This window comes from Clytia hemisphaerica, unplaced genomic scaffold (genome assembly GCF_902728285.1).
Source record: "Clytia hemisphaerica strain Z4C2 unplaced genomic scaffold, Clytia hemisphaerica genome assembly, whole genome shotgun sequence".
Taxonomy (NCBI): domain Eukaryota; kingdom Metazoa; phylum Cnidaria; class Hydrozoa; order Leptothecata; family Clytiidae; genus Clytia; species Clytia hemisphaerica.
In genome coordinates, this window is record NW_027104185.1 from 11,796 (window position 1) to 33,368 (window position 21,573).

The 21,573-nt window shown below is 35.3% G+C and overlaps 1 protein-coding gene across 2 annotated transcripts in view; it reads right to left on the reverse strand.

Annotated features, from left to right (window-relative positions):
* Positions 1-772: 772 nt before the first annotated feature.
* The window catches only part of LOC136814838 (mucin-2-like), a 29,003-nt gene continuing 8,202 nt past the window's right edge, over positions 773-21,573 (reverse strand). The window contains exons 2-4 of one of the 2 annotated variants that reach the window (XM_067071266.1): positions 18,993-19,167; positions 2,752-4,147; positions 773-1,080 (exon numbers count right to left, since the gene is read on the reverse strand). In XM_067071266.1, the coding sequence (XP_066927367.1) occupies positions 788-1,080; positions 2,752-4,105 (1,647 nt within the window). In that variant the 5' untranslated portion in view covers positions 4,106-4,147; positions 18,993-19,167 and the 3' untranslated portion in view covers positions 773-787. The remainder of the gene's footprint in view (positions 1,081-2,751; positions 4,148-18,992; positions 19,168-21,573) is intronic. The other variant, XM_067071265.1, reaches the window with a different exon arrangement.

Below are 21,573 nucleotides of genomic sequence, written 5' to 3' on the forward strand. Positions count from 1 at the left end.
CATAGATATTGTTCGTTATAAGTGTTGGCAAAAATTTGAAGCTGGTAAAGCGGTAATTGTGTGCACTCGTAGTGTACTATGCGGTGGCAGTTTCGGCATTTTAGACGGTTTTGATCATCGTCATCTGAGCAGGAAGTGAGAGTGCATGTTTGGTTTTGTTTAGCTTCTTCAAATGGTTGTTTTTCTTGCTTTTTGTCTTTTTTTTCGTTCATGTTTTTGATTTTGCTAAATTTCAACCATTTTTTGATCATAATTTTTGGTCATAATTTTTTGATTTTTATATTTAGTTTTAGATTTGTACTTTTCTATAAAAAGTTTTTGTTATGCCTTGAAAAGAACTCGAATGTCATTAGTTATCAAATAAGGTCGTCAATTACATTCGAAAATGTATAAAATAAAACAACAGCGGGCAAGTCAGGGCAAAAATTATGATTGCTTAATGTAGATGGGTGCTTAATTTCAAAACAAAAACCAAACGAAGTCTCTAAAACCAGGCTCTATCAACAAAAACATTGCGAAAACGAAAGTATCACACGTACAGACAGACAAACAAACAAAGTGACATACAGATTACGGCTATTAATATATAGAAGTAATAAAAGTGTACTGTATGGGTCAAAATGAGCAAAGATGGAAAACTCTCGGAAAACTTAAGCATTAGCATTAGCAACTTAAGCATATGCTAAGCCTAAATAATACAAAATTTCAAAGCATTAAAATTGCAAAAAAACATGCATAAGGTGTAATTTGCACATTTTAAAGCATGGCAGAGGCTTGCAGAATGCTTTTAAGGTAGTTGGAAAAGGGAACAAATAATCTTACCTTCTTGAAAGATACATGTACTTTTCGATGTTGCATTTGTATCAACATAAAAGACATCCTGCTGACATAAGCAACTACCGTTATCCTTGGTCAAAATTACTGCGTTTATTCGAGAATAATTTTGGATTGAATCCATGGAGAGATGTGTACATAAAGTGACACATTCAATCGCTGTAGTGTTCCTGTCTTTTATCAATATTGCTTGCGATCCGCTGGCAGATATCGCTGTTCCATTCTTCAGGCTTGACAAACAATTATCTAAAAAAAAAAGCGATACTTTTATTAAGTTACCTGGTTATGTATTTAAAACATATAGGTGAGTGTGACCGTTAAAACAATCATTCAGAACACAAATAGTGACGATTTATCAAATTTCGTGATATTAAGTGAGGGGAATGGAAGAAAGAAAACATCTATCTCATCTAAAATTTGAGTAATTTGGTTAGGAACAGTGATCTAAGCTAGTGATTCAAAGATTAATTTTTGAGGTGAAAATTTGCTTCAGTCATCTTTTACCAAACTTTAATGCAAAAAATCAGTCCAAAAATCCCTTTTTAGGCGTTTTTTGGCTGGAATTTTCCCCCACATTTTTTTCTCCCGAAAATCGGGCTCCATCACATTCAGGGGTTTATAATTATGTACCTTTGTGCAAAAAAACACAAAGAATGAATGAGCCAATCCCGAGAAAAGCTGGTAGCTAAGTAATTGGTAATATGCTTATAAAGAAATATCGAATTTGACCAATTTTTCTATAGAAATACGTCTGCCAACCAAAATTTCATGTCTAGCCACAAATGTGACTCCCCAAGCGCTTTCAAGTACCTGAAAAACCGATCGGCCCAAAGACCGCACTTTCTTTTACCGGTCCGTGACCGGCTTTTTGCCATCTTAGGCCGTTCGGGCCATATTAAAGGCCGGTAAAAGTCTGCTACAGAAAGTGGCTTATCAAAGCGGCTATACAAATCGGTCAAATTACCGGTTTGCTTCAGCGTGGCGCATTTTGCCGTGACTTTGGAAAAATTGCACTAGATCGCGTGTACCTTTCTCCTATTTTTAAGAAGTCATCGCATTGCTTCGAGCGGTAAAGTTCGAATCTGAAATTTGATTATATTTGATTCTAAAGAATTTAATGAATGTTGCTGGGTATGGAAATGACTTTCTTCAGCTCTCCTGTGGGGGGCGTACGGTATTTCGGTATTGCAGAAATCGACCCTTTTTTCTTCGGAATTTCGGAAATCGGGCAAAATTCCCTCGGTATTTCGAAATTCTGAAAGTGTTTCGGTATCGGAAATCCTTACTTACTTACTTAGGTACTTAAAATCGCTTGGGGAGTCACAAATATTCTTCAAAATTAGGCCTTCATGAGCAAAAAAAAACAAACATCTATCTCATCAAAAAATTAAGTAATTTGGCTAAAAACATTGATGTGAGCTTATAAATAGTGATTCTGAAAGACAAAGATTCGTTTTTTAAGCCGAAAATCTTTTTATGAGAAAATCTGCTTCAGCCATCTTTTACCAATGATGGAACCTTACTTTTATAAAAAAAAATCTGAAAAATTAATGATTCAATATTTCACAACGTCCAAAAAACCCTTTTTTAGCTGAAATTTACCCAAAAAATCTTTCTCCGAAAGTCTGGCTCTGTCACGTTCGAGGGTTTATCACTGCCCTATGCATAAAAAAATGGGACGTGTTAAAGATATACAACATTAAAAAAAAATCGAAAATAAATCTCACACCGTACAATAGGAATTCATGTCTCTTTTTCAAAAAGGGGAACTAATTTCCGCACCACCCCAAAGACACTCACAAAATTAGGAAAATGCCCACTTAATTTTGAATGAACACACGAGTTCCTAAATTTATTTACAAAATAATATGAGCGACTTTTGAATGTTTGTAAAGATTAGATCTAGGATTTACTTACTGATATATGGAGATAAGTAATGTGTTGTTGTGTCTGGAGGTGTTGTTGTGGTCGTTGTTGTAGTTGTTGGAGGTAGGGTGGTCGTTGTTGTTGTGGTTGGAGGTTGGGTGGTCGTTGTTGTAGTTGTTGGAGGTTGGGTGGTCGTTGTTGTAGTTGTTGGAGGTAGGGTGGTCGTTGTTGTTGTGGTTGGAGGTTGAGTGGTCGTTGTTGTTGTGGTTGGAGGTTGGGTGGTCGTTGTTGTTGTGGTTGGAGGTTGGGTGGTCGTTGTTGTAGTTGTTGGAGGTTGAGTGGTCGTTGTTGTTGTGGTTGGAGGTTGGGTGGTCGTTGTTGTAGTTGTTGGAGGTTGAGTGGTCGTTGTTGTTGTGGTTGGAGGTTGAGTGGTCGTTGTTGTAGTTGTTGGAGGTAGGGTGGTCGTTGTTGTTGTAGTTGGAGGTTGGGTGGTCGTTGTTGTTGTGGTTTGAGGTTGGGTGGTCATTGTCGTAGTTGTTGGAGGTAGGGTGGTCGTTGTTGTTGTGGTTGGAGGTAGGGTGGTCGTTGTTGTTGTAGTTGGAGGTTGGGTGGTCGTTGTTGTAGTTGTTGAAGGTTGAGTGGTCGTTGTTGTTGTGGTTGGAGGTTGGGTGGTCGTTGTTGTAGTTGTTGGAGGTTGAGTGGTCGTTGTTGTTGTGGTTGGAGGTTGGGTGGTCATTGTCGTAGTTGTTGGAGGTAGGGTGGTCGTTGTTGTTGTGGTTGGAGGTAGGGTGGTCGTTGTTGTTGTGGTTAGAGGTAGGGTGGTCGTTGTTGTAGTTGTTGGAGGTTGAGTGGTCGTTGTTGTTGTAGTTGGAGGTTGGGTGGTCGTTGTTGTAGTTGTTGGAGGTTGAGTGGTCGTTTTTGTTCTGGTTGGAGGTTGGGTGGTCATTGTTGTAGTTGTTGGAGGTAGGGTGGTCGTTGTTGTTGTGGTTGGAGGTTGAGTGGTCGTTGTTGTAGTTGTTGGAGGTTGAGTGGTCGTTGTTGTAGTTGTTGGAGGTAGGGTGGTCGTTGTTGTTGTGGTTGAAGGTTGAGTGGCCGTTGTTGTTGTGGTTAGAGGTAGGGTGGTCGTTGTTGTAGTTGTTGGAGGTTGAGTGGTCGTTGTTGTTGTAGTTGGAGGTTGGGTGGTCGTTGTTGTTTTGGTTGGAGGTTGAGTGGTCGTTGTTGTAGTTGTTGGAGGTTGAGTGGTCGTTGTTGTAGTTGTTGGAGGTAGGGTGGTCGTTGTTGTTGTGGTTGAAGGTTGAGTGGCCGTTGTTGTAGTTGTTGGAGGTTGAGTGGTCGTCGTTGCTGCTGTTGTTACCGCTGGTATATTAGTTAAAGATGTTGCTGTTATTACTGAAGTGGCTTCCATGGAATTCCCACCAAGTGCTCCAATAGAAGCTTCTTTATCAGCCTAAAATTCAGAACGCAAATGGGTCGAAATAAAAATAAAGCATATAAAAATAAAGAGTACGAGAACGTGCTGCCTTTTACAATGCCTTCGTAATCCCGCTTTTAGACGTAAACTGGTAAAGGTCATAAAATCATAAATTTTTCGTATGTACCCAAAAGCTCACTTGTAGCATAACCGCTCGTCTGATCTTTCTGAAATTTTAGCTGGAAGCTTATGTTATCAATAGAATACCTAATATTTGTTATTCAAGTTAATAGCATCTTCCAATCTTTAGATACAGAATCGTAAAAAGGCAATTTTTGGCAGCCCTGTAAAATAAACGATACTTAAAGGTTGGAAAGAATTGATCCTGTGCCCCAAAAATACATGTCACAAAAAAACGTGTATTACCATTAATTTGACCTTCGAACAGAAAGGTTAAATAAGTTCGTTGTACTTTTCAAATCATGATAGGAAATAGGTTGGCAGTTTGATTTTGTAATCTAATGATACATTAAACTAGCCCTAAATGGATTCTGGCCTGTAAAAAAATACCAATATAATAAATCAGGTGACTAAATCAAAACAATAAAATCTTAATTAGCATTATCATTGTCTATCACTGGTCAAAATTTCAAGTTCATCGTACTTTCCAATCGCTCAAAAAGTAATGTTGCTGACTTATGGCGTTGTTAATTTTCCTCTATTTCTGAGAATACAGTGGAACCTCTAATTAGCGGACACCATCGGGGAAAGGGGTTAGTGTCCGCTAATTAGAAGTGTCCGCCTTTTAGAAACTTTTGATCTCGGAGCTCCAATTTTGAAATTAGGCCATCTCGGGGTGTCAAAAATACAAAATTGTGGTCTAAAGTACTTATCTGCAGAAGAACAAGAGAAAGGTTATTAAAACGCAACAATTTAGTTTTTAACAAATAAAAGAAAATCAGTGATTTATGATTTCTTTGGCCACCTAAATTCGTCGAATGGGTCAAGGGAAAGCTGGAAATTTGTTGAAATAATTTGACTAATAAGACTAATAAGTGCTTGAAATAAAAATATCTATAATTTTTTTTTTTCGATTTTGCACGTCTGCGACCCGTTTGATATTCAATGTCCGCTAATTGGAGAGCTAAAATAGGGGTTTTGGCCATTTCGTGCGAAAAAATTTGTCCGCTAATCAGAGGGTCCGCTAATTGAGTGTCCGCCTTTAAGAAACTTTTTTATGAGGATTTGACTAGGAAACGGCCGGGGAAAATGAAATTGTCCGCTAATCAGAGGTGTCCGCCTTTTAGAGTGTCCGTTAATTAGAGGTTTTACTGTATGTTGTTATAGTAGAGGGCATTTTGTAAAATCGCTAGACTGTTTTGTTAGAAGCACTTGTTATACATTTTTGGAAAGCTAAGGGGTAGGGGAATCGAAATTACTATGTTTCCAATTTTTTTTCGGACACTTTGGTGTGATTTTCGGACAAATATGACGGTCTCAGGCAAAAATCATAGGGTTAAAAATTAATGAAAATTTTAGCTCGAGAAAACGGAGACCTGTTGTATATTTTTGGAAAGCTCTCAAAAATTTAAGATTAGAGATATATTGCAAGTATAGGTGATTTCAGTACCTAACTTGAGATATTGAGCTTCAAAAAGCGCAAAAACTGGACAAAATAGCTGTTTCTGGCTGAAAAGCACGGTTTTCAAGGGTTAATATCTCGAGTTAGGTACAGAAATCACCTATACTTGCAATATATCTCTAATCTTAATTTTTTGAGAGCTTTCCGAAAATATACAACAGGTCTCCGTTTTCTCGAGCTAAAATTTTCGTTAATTTTAAACCCTATGATTTTTGCCTGAGACCGTCATATTTGTCCAAAAATCACACCAAAGTGTCCGAAAAAAAATTGGAAACATAGTAATTTCGATTCCCCTACCCCTTAGCTTTCCAAAAATGTATAACAAGTGCTTCTAACAAAACAGTCAAGCGATTCCAAAAAATCGAACAAAATTCCCTCTACTATTATGTCTTATTGGTTCTGATCTGTAAATGCCAAAATGCAGCTAATTTGTCTTTTAGTTTTATGTTTGTTTTCATCGTTTCCTTTGTTCTTAGATTTATTATTTGATAGGACTTTTGTAGTGAAATATAAATGATTACTATATAATTTGTATTATTCCCATGTGTATTGTTTATTATTATGTGTCTAGAGAGTTGTGTATTTTGTTGTATAGTGTCGTATTGTGTGTATAGTTACGTGTTCGTCCCTTGTGGATCGTCTAGTTGTTGTATGAGTTGTTGTGATGTGTTATAAATCTGCGTGTTGGAATTGTGAGTGTCAGTTGAAAGTATCTGTCGACGTGTACGTGTATTTTCAGCCACAGTGTTTTTAGTAAGCTTCTATTTCTTCTTTTATATGTTATATCTTTGACTTGTCTTTGTAATCTAACTGATGTATCTTTATATTTTGACTTGTACTGTATTTATATTTCGTTAGCTAAATGTGTTATTTTATTCGTTTTTAGCCATTTTCTACCGTGAAGATGCGTTCAAGAAAACCTTTGGCTACGTGTTAATTTTTATGTCGTTCGCTACCTATTTTGACCCTATTTCGACCCGAACGGCAGCTACATGATCCATTTAGATATATGGGCAAGCTTTAAAAAGAACAGTATTTTTTCTGATTCTGAGTCAATAAGTTTCAGCAAGAAGAAATTTCCAATGGTTCTTGATTAGTAGGATTTTTCCATCTTAGGGAAAAACAAGTTGAAGTTCATTCGATTTCTAAGTGTATTAATATTCCATCAGCAATCGACATTTTTTGTCAATTTTCAGCTAATTAGACTATATAAAATAGTCTAATTACCCTATGAGGCTAAACAGCCTATTATGATCGGCTAATTTGATAGTGTTCTTGACTGTATAAGTAAAAAAGAAAAATTCTTTATTCGTCTTTTAATTTAATTATGAGTGTTTTTTTTTTTGCTTTAATTAACGACCCAGCAGCTGAAAACCATTAGATCGTAATTCATTTTCATAAGTTACACTTGAAAGAAAAAGAAAAATTACTACTCTCGGGTACCTCCGGGGGGGGCGCTAATTAATTTTTCGAAAATTTTCTACCCAGGACATTCTTGTTCCCTGCTTATTCCAAACTATTAGGTACCCGAGAGAATTCTTAAGCACAGCCCATTATGAAAGTCATTTCCACTTTAATGAAACAATACTTATTTGTTTCTTATAAAGATGATGCCTAAAAGAAAAAAAAACTACCAAATGTTTGGCATATTCATATACATATTTGTGTAGCTCCAGCAGTTCGAAATTACATATCTGCGCATAACAAACACAATAATTTGAAAATGAAGAACCATTATAAAAACAACTATGAGGATAAAAATAACAAGACGACTTGAAGTCGAAAATTTCGCCTAGAATTTGAACTGCATGGACAAAACAAGAAGTAGATGAAGCTAATCTGAAATCTACTTTACATCGAGCCTTGATGAAACAATTTTACAACAAGAACAACGAGGCTTAAAATTGCTAAAAAAATAAGACCAATTTAAGAACAATTGTTGTTTAATTTTTAAAAACTCTCATAAAGTATATGCTTATAAAAAATAGATATGCTTTTATTGCACGCCATCCCTTGTTTACTTTGTAAGAACTAATTACCGAAAGGTATATCACCATCTATCAAGAGTTATTGATTTGATTCTTATAAAGTAAATGCTTATAAGAAAAATAAATATACTCATATTGTACACCAACCCTTGTTCACTTTGTAAGAACTAATTACCGGAAGGTATATCACCGTCTATCAAGAGTTACTGATTTGATTCTTATAAAGTATATGCTTATGAGAAAAATAAATATGCTCATATTGTGCGCCGTCCCTTGTTTACTTTGTACGAACTAATTACCGAAAGGTATGTCACCGTCTATCAATAGTTATTAATTTGATTCTTATAAAGTAAATGCTTATAAGAAAAATAAATATGCTCATATTGTGCCTCATACCTTGTTCACTTTGTACGAACTAATTACCGAAAGGTATATCACCGTCTATCAAGAGTTATCGATTTGATTCTTATAAAGTATATGCTTATAAGAAAAATAAATATGCTTATATTGTGCCCTATCCCTTGTTTACTTTGTAAGAACTAATTACCGAAAGGTATATCACCGTCTATCAAGAGCTATTGATTTGATTCTTATAAAGTAAATGCTTATAAGAAAAATAAATATGCTCATATTGTGCCCCATCCCTTGCTCACTTTGTAAGAACTAATTACCGAAAGGTATGTCACCGTCTATCAAGAGTTATTGATTTGATTCTTATAAAGTATATGCTTATAAGAAAAATAAATATGCTCATATTGTGCCCCATCCCTTGTTCACTTTGTAAGAACTAATTACCGAAAGGTATGTCACCGTCTATCAAGAGTTATTGATTTGATTCTTATAAAGTATATGCTTATAAGAAAAATAAATATGCTCATATTGTGCTTCACCCCTTGTTTACTTTGTAAGAACTAATTACCGAAAGGTATATCACCGTCTATCAAGAGTTATTGATTTGATTCTTATAAAGTATATGCTTATAAGAAAAATAAATATGCTCATATTGTGCGCCGTCTCTTGTTTACTTTGTACGAACTAATTACCGAAAGGTATGTCACCGTCTATCAAGAGTTATTGATTTGATTCTTATAAAGTAAATGCTTATAAGAAAAATAAATATGCTCATATTGTGCCCCATACCTTGTTCACTTTGTATGAACTAATTACCGAAAGGTATATCACCGTCTATCAAGAGTTATCGATTTGATTCTTATAAAGTATATGCTTATAAGAAAAATAAATATGCTCATATTGTGCCCCATCCCTTGTTCACTTTGTAAGAACTAATTGCCGAAAGGTATGTCACCGTCTATCAAGAGTTATTGATTTGATTCTTATAAAGTATATGCTTATAAGAAAAATAAATATGCTCATATTGTGCTTCACCGCGTGTTTCTCGGCGATCGAAGAAAGACGAGAAACGAGTTTCTCAACGGTTTCGCAGGCTAGCGCCTTATGCTGCTTTATATATCTTATGCACGCAGATTGGGACAAGCTGCGCGCATGCGTTGAAAATATATTTAAAATGGTACCTTTCGATTCTGATAATCCTCGCATTTGCAGAAGAGCGCTAACTGAGATTAGTTAAGTTAACCTTTTTAACTCTTCTTTCCCAATGTTTTCTTATATGTGTAAACCGAGACGATCAAATTTCTACGGCCCGTTCGATAAGAAACAAAGACAACGAAATCTGTGAAGAAGTGGTTCGAACAAACGTGAATGTACGATTAGTAACCGAAAATTTACAAATGTAGAAATATTTTTGTTTAACAAAATTGTACGTAAAGGGAGGGAAGACCTTTAACCTCCGAAGGTTGGGGTGACGGATGCCATCGGTTCGGAGATAATGTTTCCTCCAGAATAAACAGCCACTGGGGGTTTTACGCTACATGCTTCATCACAAACTTTATTTTTTATATTTTTACGAGTTTATTTTTTGGAATTCTTGTTGTAAAACTGAAAAGCGGAAAAATTATCATTGTTTTAGTGTTAACCAGATTGTTATGGTGTTACCACTTCAGTATTTTTCACTGGTCGATCGTTCCATAATCATTTAACTTTTATATCATATGAGCGTGATGTTCAAAAGATAAAATAAATGATCGCTTTACTTTTCACTTATAAGTATTATATTATATACGTATATATTATCTCAGTTAGTCGTGTTCAATGCAATATGATTCCAAAATTAAATTAAGATTTGTTCTTTATATCTTTACCACTCCAAGCTAAGACGAGAAATAGTGGAGAACCTTGTTTACTTTGTAAGAACTAATTACTGAAAGGTATATCACCGTCTATCAAGAGTTATTGATTTGATTCTTATAAAGTATATGCTTATAAGAAAAATAAATATGCTCATAGTGTGCCCCATCCCTTGTTCACTTAGTAAGAACTAATTACCGAAAGGTATATCACCGTCTATCAAGAGTTATTGATTTGATTCTTATAAAGTATATGCTTATAAGAAAATAAAGAAAAATCAAAACTGTGAAGCTAAAGACACAAAGATATAATGACGTAATCCAAAGAAAACCTGCAAAGATCTTCAGTGGTTATACGAGCGTGTAATTTGTAAATTAATTTTAGTGAGTTCGTCCACCGCATCAAGTACTTTCGTTTTCTAAATTTTCTTCCGATATCGCCGCACCATGCCTATTGTAATACTTTCGCTAAGGCGAAATTAATTATCCCGAAAAGACAAAAGATAAGCGTAAACAGGCGTAAAGAATATTTAGCGTAAAGTAAAAAGAATAGTCGAACGTGCGCACCGCACTGGGCTCAACTTCAGATATTTTGTTATTCAAAAGCCCAATTGTAACATTTCAAATATTTACTATTAGGTAGCAAATATTATAACTTTGTCCGTTTTGGCTGAAATTTAGTACACTTGTTCCTTGGGTGAATACCTAGGGTTGTCATTTTTTTATATACGTTAAAATACACGTTTTTTTTATAAGAATGGTGTAAATCCATTTCATCATGGATATTCTTAACTTTTTTAGGAAAATCATCCTAAAATATTCTTACAGCATTCTTAGGTCCAAATTGACGATTTATAATTTAAAATGGTCTAAAAATGGCATTCTTAGCATGAGTAGCAAAATTCTATGATGGTGATATTCTTAGCATATTCTTAATTTTATGGTCATTTTCATCATGGACATTCTTATAAAGTGTATTCTTATATAAAAAAAAGCGTGTAGTGTCTTTAGAATAATGTCCTGGTCCTCAACGCCGTTCAAAATAAATTACTTCGGAGAAAAGTGGTTTTTATTTACACGTTGCTCTGCAAAATTAATTTCCTACAATTTATCATATACGAAAATTGATTTAACATTAATCAAGATATTAAAGTTTTCTTGGGTTCACAAATGTTTACATATATCCCTATTCTTAAAGTGTGGTAGATCATAGCTTTACAGTTACTATCCACAGACAAGTTTAAATATCCCGATCAAAGGGTCTGACAATTGTAAGATCAGCCAATCTCCGAACTCTGCTCAATGGCACATAAACAAAACTCAAATTGATTTTTTTTAATTCCTTTTGGAGGGATTAAATCAATTATCATTTAGTTTAATGTTTGTCCTTGCCTCTTATGTGCAGTGCAGAAAATTCACCCAAGGAACAAGCATAGCGTAGCGAGATACCCTGCAAAATTTATGGATGAGAGTGGTTTTTACGACACTGTAATTATTGTCTTTGTTTTATCAAAAGATGATGAATACTGTATGTCATTGCAGAAAAATAAATTCTTTATTGCTCGCCCGACTCGAGCTGCTCTACATATCGAAAAAATTCACTACTGTAAATTAAGTTGTATGGCGACCCTGCCACGGAAAATATGTTGACACTACCAACACTGATTAAACCGCTTAGGCTTTCTTGTATCTAATTCAGTTTCTTTGATTTACTTGACTTAGATGATAACGCAGTAAAAATAGTAGTTATAACTAGACGGTTCCCGTCGTCGCAAACACCAGTTTAGCTTGCGCATCAAAAGTCCTTAGGATGATGAAGATGGTATTGCTGATGCTCTCTAACTTTATTTTTAAGGGCTCTGACCATAGTCAGAAAATTGATTTTAGTATCTGAACATAAAAGTTATGTTTTAGATTCTTTAACACTTTTAACAAAGAATTGCCTATATAAATTGCTTTTTAATCAAACCCCTTAAGAGTAATTAAGAACTTAATTGCTAAAATGACGTTATGAACTTTAAAAAGACGTTAATAATATGTTGCATCACCTTCTTTTATAAAAAGTGATAAGTTTTAATGGGTAATTAACCTTTTTGTTTCGAACTTTTTTCAAACTGTCCGCAAAGAATTGAACTACAGGGTGTCCCTAATAAAAGTATCGAGTTTGAACATGCGATTGAGTAAAAAAGTTTGTGTGTGTTATCGCTAAAATATAAGAACGTTCTCCATCACATAGGCTCATTACAAAAGGTAGTAATGACAAAGAAAAAAGAGGGAGAGCTTAAAATACAATTTTGTGAATACACACTTAAAACTTTCTACTCAATCGCATGTTCAAACTCGATACTTTTATTAGGGACACCCTGTATCTTATATTTTGCGGAAAATTTTTCTAAAAAGATGTGTCAAAAGTTATGACTGTTTTTTTAAGCAAAATCCTGATGAAAAATTGATGAAAAACCACTATTTTGAAGATTTCGAGACAAAGAAGTATTTACAAAAATTTTCCGCAAAAATTTTTATTGTTCGGTAAAAGATACATCATCTACTGCGAAAATTTTTTCAAAATGTTTTTTCTTCGCCGAAACTAAGCTCTTCAAAGTTGAAATACTCTTCCTCGCAAAAGTCTTCATTTTCTTCTTCATCGAATTTTTTCAATGGAATTTTTGAATCTTCAGATTCAGGAATAGTTTGTCTAACAGAAAATGTATAACATGCTATAGTTTTGTTGGTTACATCAGTCAGAAAACACATTTTAAACACGGCAATTATGAAAAATTCACTATGGGCAGAGCCCTTAAGGGAATTCGAATTAGTTTTCATCAACCACGGGAGTATATTGATTAGTTGGAAGATTTCTCGTAAATACCCTTTCATGCTTCAAATTGAATGTAAGAATGTTACTTGAAATTTTCACCATAAAACTAGCTTAGCAAACAGTAAACTGTCAATTATGAGTTTCTTCAGGAAGTTTGAAGGCGAACTTATTGAGCAGTAAAACGTCAAATTAAGAGCGTCAAATGTATCATCAGTGTATATATTGATTTCAAAACAAACAATCATGGCCATATCTGAACTTACGGGATAACATTTTATATCAAAGGGGCACGCCTTCTAAAACTCGAAAAGTTACGTCACATGATTTTTGAATAATTGACGTCAGAATTAATTTCGTTAATATTTTCCATGAATGGTGGAATGGGTGTAGAGGCTGAGCACTTCTTTGGAGCGTTAGCTAATCTACTAGGGCAGGGGGCGTACGGGGTTTGCTAATACCGAAATACCAAACAATTTTGCTAAAATTTCCGAAATTCCGTAAAAAAATACCTGCAAATCCGATACCGATTTTTAAGGGTATTTTTCCTCGTTTTGACTATTTTTCATCAAATTAGATTTTTCATGTATGAATTCCGAAAAAGCGGGATAAAAACTTTATAATACCGAAATTCCGAATCAAAAATTCATGGATTTCCGATACCAAAACAGTTTCAGCATTCCAAAATACCGAAGGAATTTTGCCCGATTTACGAAATTCCGCAAAAAAAAGGGTCGATTTCCGCAATTCCGAAATACCGTACGCCCCTTCCTACTAGCGGATAAGACTGATGCTCACACTTCTCAAACTAAAAATTGAATTCGAACAAAAATTTCGTTTGCTCTAACAAGATCAGTCGTCACTTAAACCAAACCTTAGGTTTGATGAAATTGATTTGTTAAATAACAATATTTTGAAATGTTAGCTTTTCATAGATTTTAGTGCGTCTCATAGTTCTGGCTTTTAATTTTTTTCACCGTATTTCCATTGCTTTCACTTATGCTTTTGGGGCTGGCATGACACCCAATTTTCCTACTACTCCAAGAAGTGCGATGGAGAGGAACATGCAATAAACTAATTGAACTAAACACTGGTGAAAAGTTTGAATTTCACTGGAGCGGTTATAAACGAAAACGTGAAGCAGGAGTGGGCATTCTCATTCGTCTAGACAGAAACATTGAAATGGAAAATCCCGACTACAATGAACCTCGAGTAATGGGCATCAACCTCAAGAACCACGGTTTCAACCTGAGAGTTGTCAATTTATATTCTCCCACTGATTGCACAGACGAGCAAAAACGAAAGTTCTATTCTGATATCAACAAAGCGTCAAAAACAATCCACAAGCATCAAAAATTGATTATCGCCGTCGACTCTAATGCTACCACAGGGGTTGCAAAATATAAAAGTAACTTCGATGGAAAGAGAACAGTTACCGATATTGACTTCAATGATAACGGTATGCACCTCAAACAGCTCTGTCGCACTTGTACTCTCAACATATCGTCAACCTTCTTCAAACACAGATTACTTCACAGATATACCTGGTATAGCAATGATAAAAAGACTAGAAAAATTCTAGACTATATCCTATGTGAAAGCTACAGACAACAATACATGATCGATTGTCACGTCTACCGCAGTTTCGATACCGAGACTGATCACCGACTTTTAAAAGCCACAATGTTTGCTCCCACCTCAAAGAAAAGTCGAAAGAGATTCTGCAACAATCCCAAACCTCCGAGACAACGTGTTGACCTCACTAAACTCAAAGATCATCAAGTCCGTGAACGATACACCTCTAACCTAGACGCAAAACTACGAATGAATAGAGATGATTCAGCCGATACCTCCACTAGATCAACAAACTTAATTAACACGCTTTCTTCAGCTGCATTCGAAACGCTTCCACTGAAACAAAAACGTGACGAATCCAAAGAGGACTTCAAAGACGATGATTGCTTCAATAGACTTCTTGAAAACAGAATGGCTTTTTCGAAAGGTACTCAAGAATTCAAGAAAGCTACCATGAAGATAAAGAATCGTGTGAAATACCTACGTAACGAAAAGCTAAGACGCGAAGCCGAGACGGTAAACCAGCACGCAACTCGTAGAGAAGCTGAGGAACTGTTCAGAAAGATTAAAAATGTTAGTTCTTCGTTCCAAAACGTTCGCAGGAAAAACAAATGTGACTCCGAAAAACTCAGAAACTATTTTTATGACCACTTCACCACGAAGCTTAACGATTAGGCTGAAATTCCGAATGAACTCGATTCTGTCCCATCCTTCATTGAAATGCTTCAGGACAATGAAGACGATATCAACCAAAATCCACCGACACCCGAGGAAATAAAGAAAGTGCTGAAATCGATGAAAAATGGAAAGGCGTAAACAGATGCCCCTTCCGAATTTTTCAAATACGCCACCGACTCTGTCAAGCTCCTAAATGAAGTCCATTATCTCCTCAATGATATTTGGGAATCACAGACAATTCCGAATTCTTGGACACACTCCAAACTAGTTGCGCTATGGAAAGGAGCCTGAAAGGGAAGTCCATCTGACCCTAAAACCTATAGAGCGTAGACTAGTTACAAGTCAGCTCAGTCCTACGTAAGATTCTCGTGATAGTAATTATAAACAGAATCAAGTCGTGGTACGATAAAACGCTAATGGACCAGCAACAAGGATTTCGTTCGGGGAGAGGAACATCTGATGGTATCTATATAACCAAACGAATTCAACAAATAACTGACTCCATTAGAAAGCCGGTATACTTCTTATTTGTCGACCTCAGCTCAGCCTTCGACCACGTTATCAGAGAATGGTTGTTTAAATCAATATCCCAACGCTTCAAACCCAATCGATCAACCAAACTTTTTGATATTCTTCAAGCTGTTTACTCATACACTACAACAGCCTTGTCTGAAACTCCCGATGACTCATTTGAAATCTTAACTGGTGTACGCCAAGGTGGTTCTGAATCCCCGTTTTTGTATAATTTATACATGGTATACGTTTATGAAAATGAATGTCAAACTCAACAAATAAGTTTTCTAAAACTGAAATATCGTATACGTTCAACTGCAACCACACGAGAAGAGAGAGCAAAAGGATACGAAGGAGATCATGACGCAGACTGGTCGGGTTATGCGGACGATTTAGACCTATTTTTCGAAAGTGTAGTCGATCTTCAAAAGGGCCTTGTTCTTTTACATGAGATATTCTCAAAATACGGACTGAGTATTAACATAAAAAAAAGAAAAAGTATGATCTTCAACTTTGAATACATCAAAGAACATTACCAGTCGACATACCCTGAATCTATTGCTGAACTACAGAATCTGGCGATCGAAAACGTTAAAACATTTCGATACCTTGGAGACGAGATAAAATATAAAGAACCATCGACGACGGGCAGCGCATAAATAAGCCTTCGTATATCACTAACTGAAGCTAAATTTTACGAACTGGTTACTAAATTAACGAACTATAAAATTCATTTGAAAACAAGAGTACTGATTTTCAATTCAATGGTTCGCACTAGATTGACTTATTCTTGCCAGACTTGGAATGTGAGTACTGCAGAAATGAATAGAATAAATTCTGTATATGTTGGTATGCTTAGGAAACTTGTACGAAATGGCTCCAAGACTGAGGAATATCGGTTTGTTATGACAAACCAAGACATTCTACGAATTTGTCGAACCGAGGATATCGCAACTTTCATATCAAAACAACAATCAAGTTATCTCGCACACTTGGCACGACAACCAAACCAATGTTTAACAAAAAGACTCTTGTTCAATGTTTAACAAAAAGACTCTTATTCAACGTAAACAAACGTACGAAAATTGGTCGACAAACTGAGACACTAGAAGACAAAGTGATGAAATCTTCTGGGTTGACAAAAGACAATTTCTGCAAAGAAGCACTAAAACGAAAGGGACATGGTTCATCCCAGACGAACCACCAACAGTTGTCAAACGGACGACTTGGCTAAACCAGCAAGTACAAGTAAATTGTGCTATTTCGACAGGATTCGATCGTGATTTCAATTTTTCATTTAACTTTGAATTCTATTTCCTAGCTCTACGTATTTAAAGGTTTTGTTTTTACATAAGTGTTCCCGTTTTACATAAATGTTCCCGTTTCATATTAGACACATATTTAATATCAGGACAGTGTCTTGCAATTGTTATATTATGCTGATATAAACAAAAAAATTTTCCTCTTTCTGATCAATTTTCCTCAACATTCGTGTCAATTCAGTATAAAATAGCTTGTAAAATAAAATTGATGAGTAAGCAAACGATATCACTCTTATTTAAAAACAAAACCTTTAGGCAATTTATATATTGTAACGTTTAATTTAATATGTATAAATTATTATTAATATTATTGCATATTGTTAACCGGTTACTTTTTCGAAGCGGGCTACATGGCTTTTTGCGCAATGCAATTGGTTCTTTTCGCATGGCGACGGGCCTACATTGTCCAGAGTTGCCCGTCGTTAGGAAAATTCATTGTGACGTCACTTTTTCAAAGGAAAATGAACAATGCGTTGACATCATTTCTCTCATTTTTTATTTCTGACGTCAGAAATTATAGCAATTTTTTATCTCTTTTCGCTTGTTTTTTCTGCTTTATTTCGCTATTTTTCCTGGATAAAGCGCTAAAAATCAATCAAAGTTGTTAAGGAAACGGTTAACAAATACAATAATGACCGGTTTTTTTCGGGCTGTACTGAAAATATTGCCCTCGGTCAACACAACAACCTCCCAAGCTCGGTCGTTACTTGACCTCGGGCAATATTTCTCAGTACAGCCCTCACTAACTGGTCATTATTGTATTAGTAAAAAACACTTTTCAAAAAAAAAAAAAATCACTGTAGGGGCTTCTTTGATTCGAACGTCAAATCCTTTTTTGGACGAGGGTTTTATCGGAAGGTAGTGTTAATGTTCGCGCTCAATAGATGAAAATGAAAATTTAAACATAAGATTAAAACCACAACGTATCATCATATCATCCTTATTCTAAAGACAATAAGATTTTTTTGTCTCAAAACTGCACGAAATCCCTCACTCAACCACCCCCTGGTAAAATTTGAGAATAACAGCTCAGCTTACCATCTTGGTTACACACATTTTTCATAAACTCATTACTATACATAGTGATATGACTAGGTCACAGTGTGGATCTAAACCACACTGAAACGACCGCCTTCCATTACGCATCACGCTCGCGAAAGAGCGCGCGCACATTATTAACGCCTACATGTCATCTCCAGTACATTTTAGATTATTCATTGAAAACAGGTTACAATATAGTCATTTTTCATGTCTCGATTATTCAATTCCGAATAAAAGACATTCAGGGAAAATAAAGAGAAACACCTGGGTAATCTAGTTAAAAAACCCGAATGTAAATGGTAGACAAAGTAATGAGCCAAGACAAAACGAGATTAGCGTACCACTATGAAAGAAACCGCCTCCGGCGGTCGATAATTAGTAAATCAACACAGAAATATAAAATCATACCGTGTAACTCAAGCCTTATCCTTTTTTTGTTGTTTTTTTAACTTTGGTTGTAGAGATTTTTTGACGAATAAAAACAAAGCTCAAACGAATCATAGAATGCACCCCCCACCCTGAGCTTAGGGGGGGGCTAAAACATTTCTGCTTGATTGGCTGTATTTTTCAAAAAATACTGGGGGCTAGCTTGCTAGGGGGGGCTGAGTATTGTGTAATAGAACTGGGGGCAGAGCTGATAGGTTGAAGATATTTTAAATTATGTTAAAAATCTATGCTGCGAGGAAGATTTTATCCCTCTTTTTAGCCGGGGGCTATTTTCCTTAGCCCCCCCCCTCCCTGAAAAATGGCTGGACCCCTCTGCACACTATGACGAAGAATAAAGGAACAATGATTAGTTTAGATATAAAAATAAATCAAAAACACTTTTTTTCTTATATCGTAATAAAAACCCATTTCCTTCAAAAATACAGGAAATTAATTTTCTCTTAAGAAACAAGCATATTTTTTTCTTTAAACAAACGGCCAAATGTCTGGAGTAATTCTGGATGGGAATTAGGCCTCCAGGAATTGATAGTTTCTGTTAAATAAAAACGGAAATTTTTCTTTAAAAATACAGATAAGTAGAAATATTTGGGAAATTTGTCTTTGAACAGGACAAATAGTAAATCACTAAAAGGGTCAGTGACACATATTATACTAACTTTTCTTTAATTTTCAGCACCCTTTAACTTGATTTCTATTTGGATAGATACCATCAAATTTTGGTCTCTTGTCAGTACCCCTGGAAGGTGTATTCATTCACAGATTGGTAGCCAAAGAAAGCTCTCCAAGATTAAATGACAAATAAATTCCAATCTGAACATATTTTGGAAAGCTCTGAAATGACAAAAAGATAAGTTAATCAACTCAAACATCTCAGAACAATAAAAAACTATGCCAGATATAAAAAAATATCGATAAAATCCATAGAGAGAGTAGGTAATCAGTTTAAGTGTCTTTTAAAGTGTGCCAAAATTCCTAGAATTGCAATCAGTTGCAATCTTGATCATATTTAAGCCAGATATCAGGAAATATTGATGATAATGGTTAGGCAGTGCATAGCCTTGACTATTTTGAATGATCTAGATGGTTAAAACTTTTCTTCTTATTATTCATGAGCTCCCCAATGTATGCTCCAGATTCATGGTTCCGACTGGGGTTCTAGGTCCCCCCCGCCAAATTTAGGTCCCCCTGAGAACAAGGTCCCCTCAGCCTGATAAAATTTTAGGTCCCAGTATAGGGGAAAAATTTTATGGCATTCACAAAGCTCTATTTACATGTGTGTGCACTTTTAGAGAATGCAATAGAATGTCTTCATTTTTGCATTTTACGAATCAGATCACACTTTGCATGAAAACATAAAGGTATAGAGAAATTAAAAAACCAACAGTAAAGAAAAATATTTAGGATGTGTTATTTAGCCCCCAGAGTTACATAAACTAGTCCAGGAAAAAATGGCCAAAATCCCACCTTGAATGGAACTTTGTGAGCCATGGTTTTTTAGCTTCCTATACACCTCTAGTTTATATTTTTTGATGGTTTTCAGGCTGAATAGGTGATAAAAGGTTCGTACCAGGCTTTTAATGGGGGGTCTCTATCAATTTTGTACAAAAGATTTGCTAGTGGGGTAGGGCACTTTAACGGCTGATATCAGCCGAAATACTTGCATTATGGTTATGAAACTTTGCACACATCAAGCAAATATGTTCAAAAAAATTATTTTAAAGTTTCAATAAAAACTGACCATCGATGTGTATTTTACAGACCAGAATATCGAAAAATTGCCCAAAAATCGCGTTTTTTCAGAAAATCAAACTCAAAAGTTTCTCTAAAAGTACTCTAATACCTTTGTTTTAAAGCTATTTTACATTATTACAAGTTAGATAGGATCTAATGAAAGACATTAGAAAGATTGCATACTCAACATAATTTTCTTCAATGAAAAATATCAGAAATATTGAAAATGTCAATTTTACAGACCAGGGGAATTTCAGATTCTGGGTGGGAGTAAGACTGGTTAGACGTGGAATATTGAATGAAGTACGTTATCTGTTGCAATGAAACTTTGTAAACATCAAGTTAAAATGAATAAAAACATGATACTAAAATCTCAAAAAATAATTTGTGATATCGTGTATTTTACAGACCAGAATATTGAAAAATTAACCAAAAAATGCCATAATTTTTCAAAAAAACTCATTATTAGCTGCATTGAAGGGCTGAATGAAATTTATTTTGAAATTCTTTCTGTCAGTTCGTAATTTTCGTAAAATTTATGATTTTCCACAATTCAAAAACCGCTAAAATCATAAAGTCTCTTCTGCTTTGCCTCTTTCAATCTCTCTCTGTTTGTTTCAGATAACGGCTTTATCTTTGAATAAGTAGACTGTTGCCCATAGTGGTGGGGGGCGTACGAGGGTTGCCAACACCGAAATACCGACAGATTTTTCTTAAATCACCGTAATACCGACAAAATTTTCCTAAAACACCGACACCGACGTCTTTTAGAGCAAGCTTAAGATTTTTATTCTTAGTACGAATGCTCAATATCACGAGCGTAGTTTAGTGCACTAGTTCAGTTTTTCTTGGAGAAAACGATCGCCGATTCAAGGGTTTCAAATCTTTAAAGCTCAGTTTTTCAACGACTAGTGGATAAACAAATCCAGAATTTTTAGGGAACACTTTGAAGGGTTTAAAGTGCTATTTTTACTTTAGTGCTTACTTTAGTTGACTTTGAAGAAAAACATTTAAAAAGTTTTTAAAAGATCTTGCAAAAAACGAGGGAACAAAAGAGATATCTGAATGTATAAAGTAATGGAGGAGGAGGCGCAACCATGGTTTGCGCAAACGAGCTCTTGTTCAGTAGCGACCTGGCTTAATTTTCTGGATGGTGCAAACTATGAAATAGGCGCCCCTGGTATTTTTTGTCCTTATTTGCGCCCTCCATCATTAAGTGACATAAACTGTAAGAGCAGTGAATGGTTGAAAGTAGCGCCCGGAATCTTTGAGTTAAGAAACTTGGAATTTTTATTTATACGAAGATGGTGGTAATGATTACCTGGTATTTATTTCCTTGTAATTTGAAATGTAAAAATCTTCTGGACAAGGAGGCGCAACCATGGTTTGCGCCGACAGAAAATTTTTCAACTTTCAACTTTCAATCTGTCTAAAAACGCCACATATTATACCGATTTAGCACCAAAAATAAAGCCCTTCAAATAAAATACATGAGCTGTTGATACT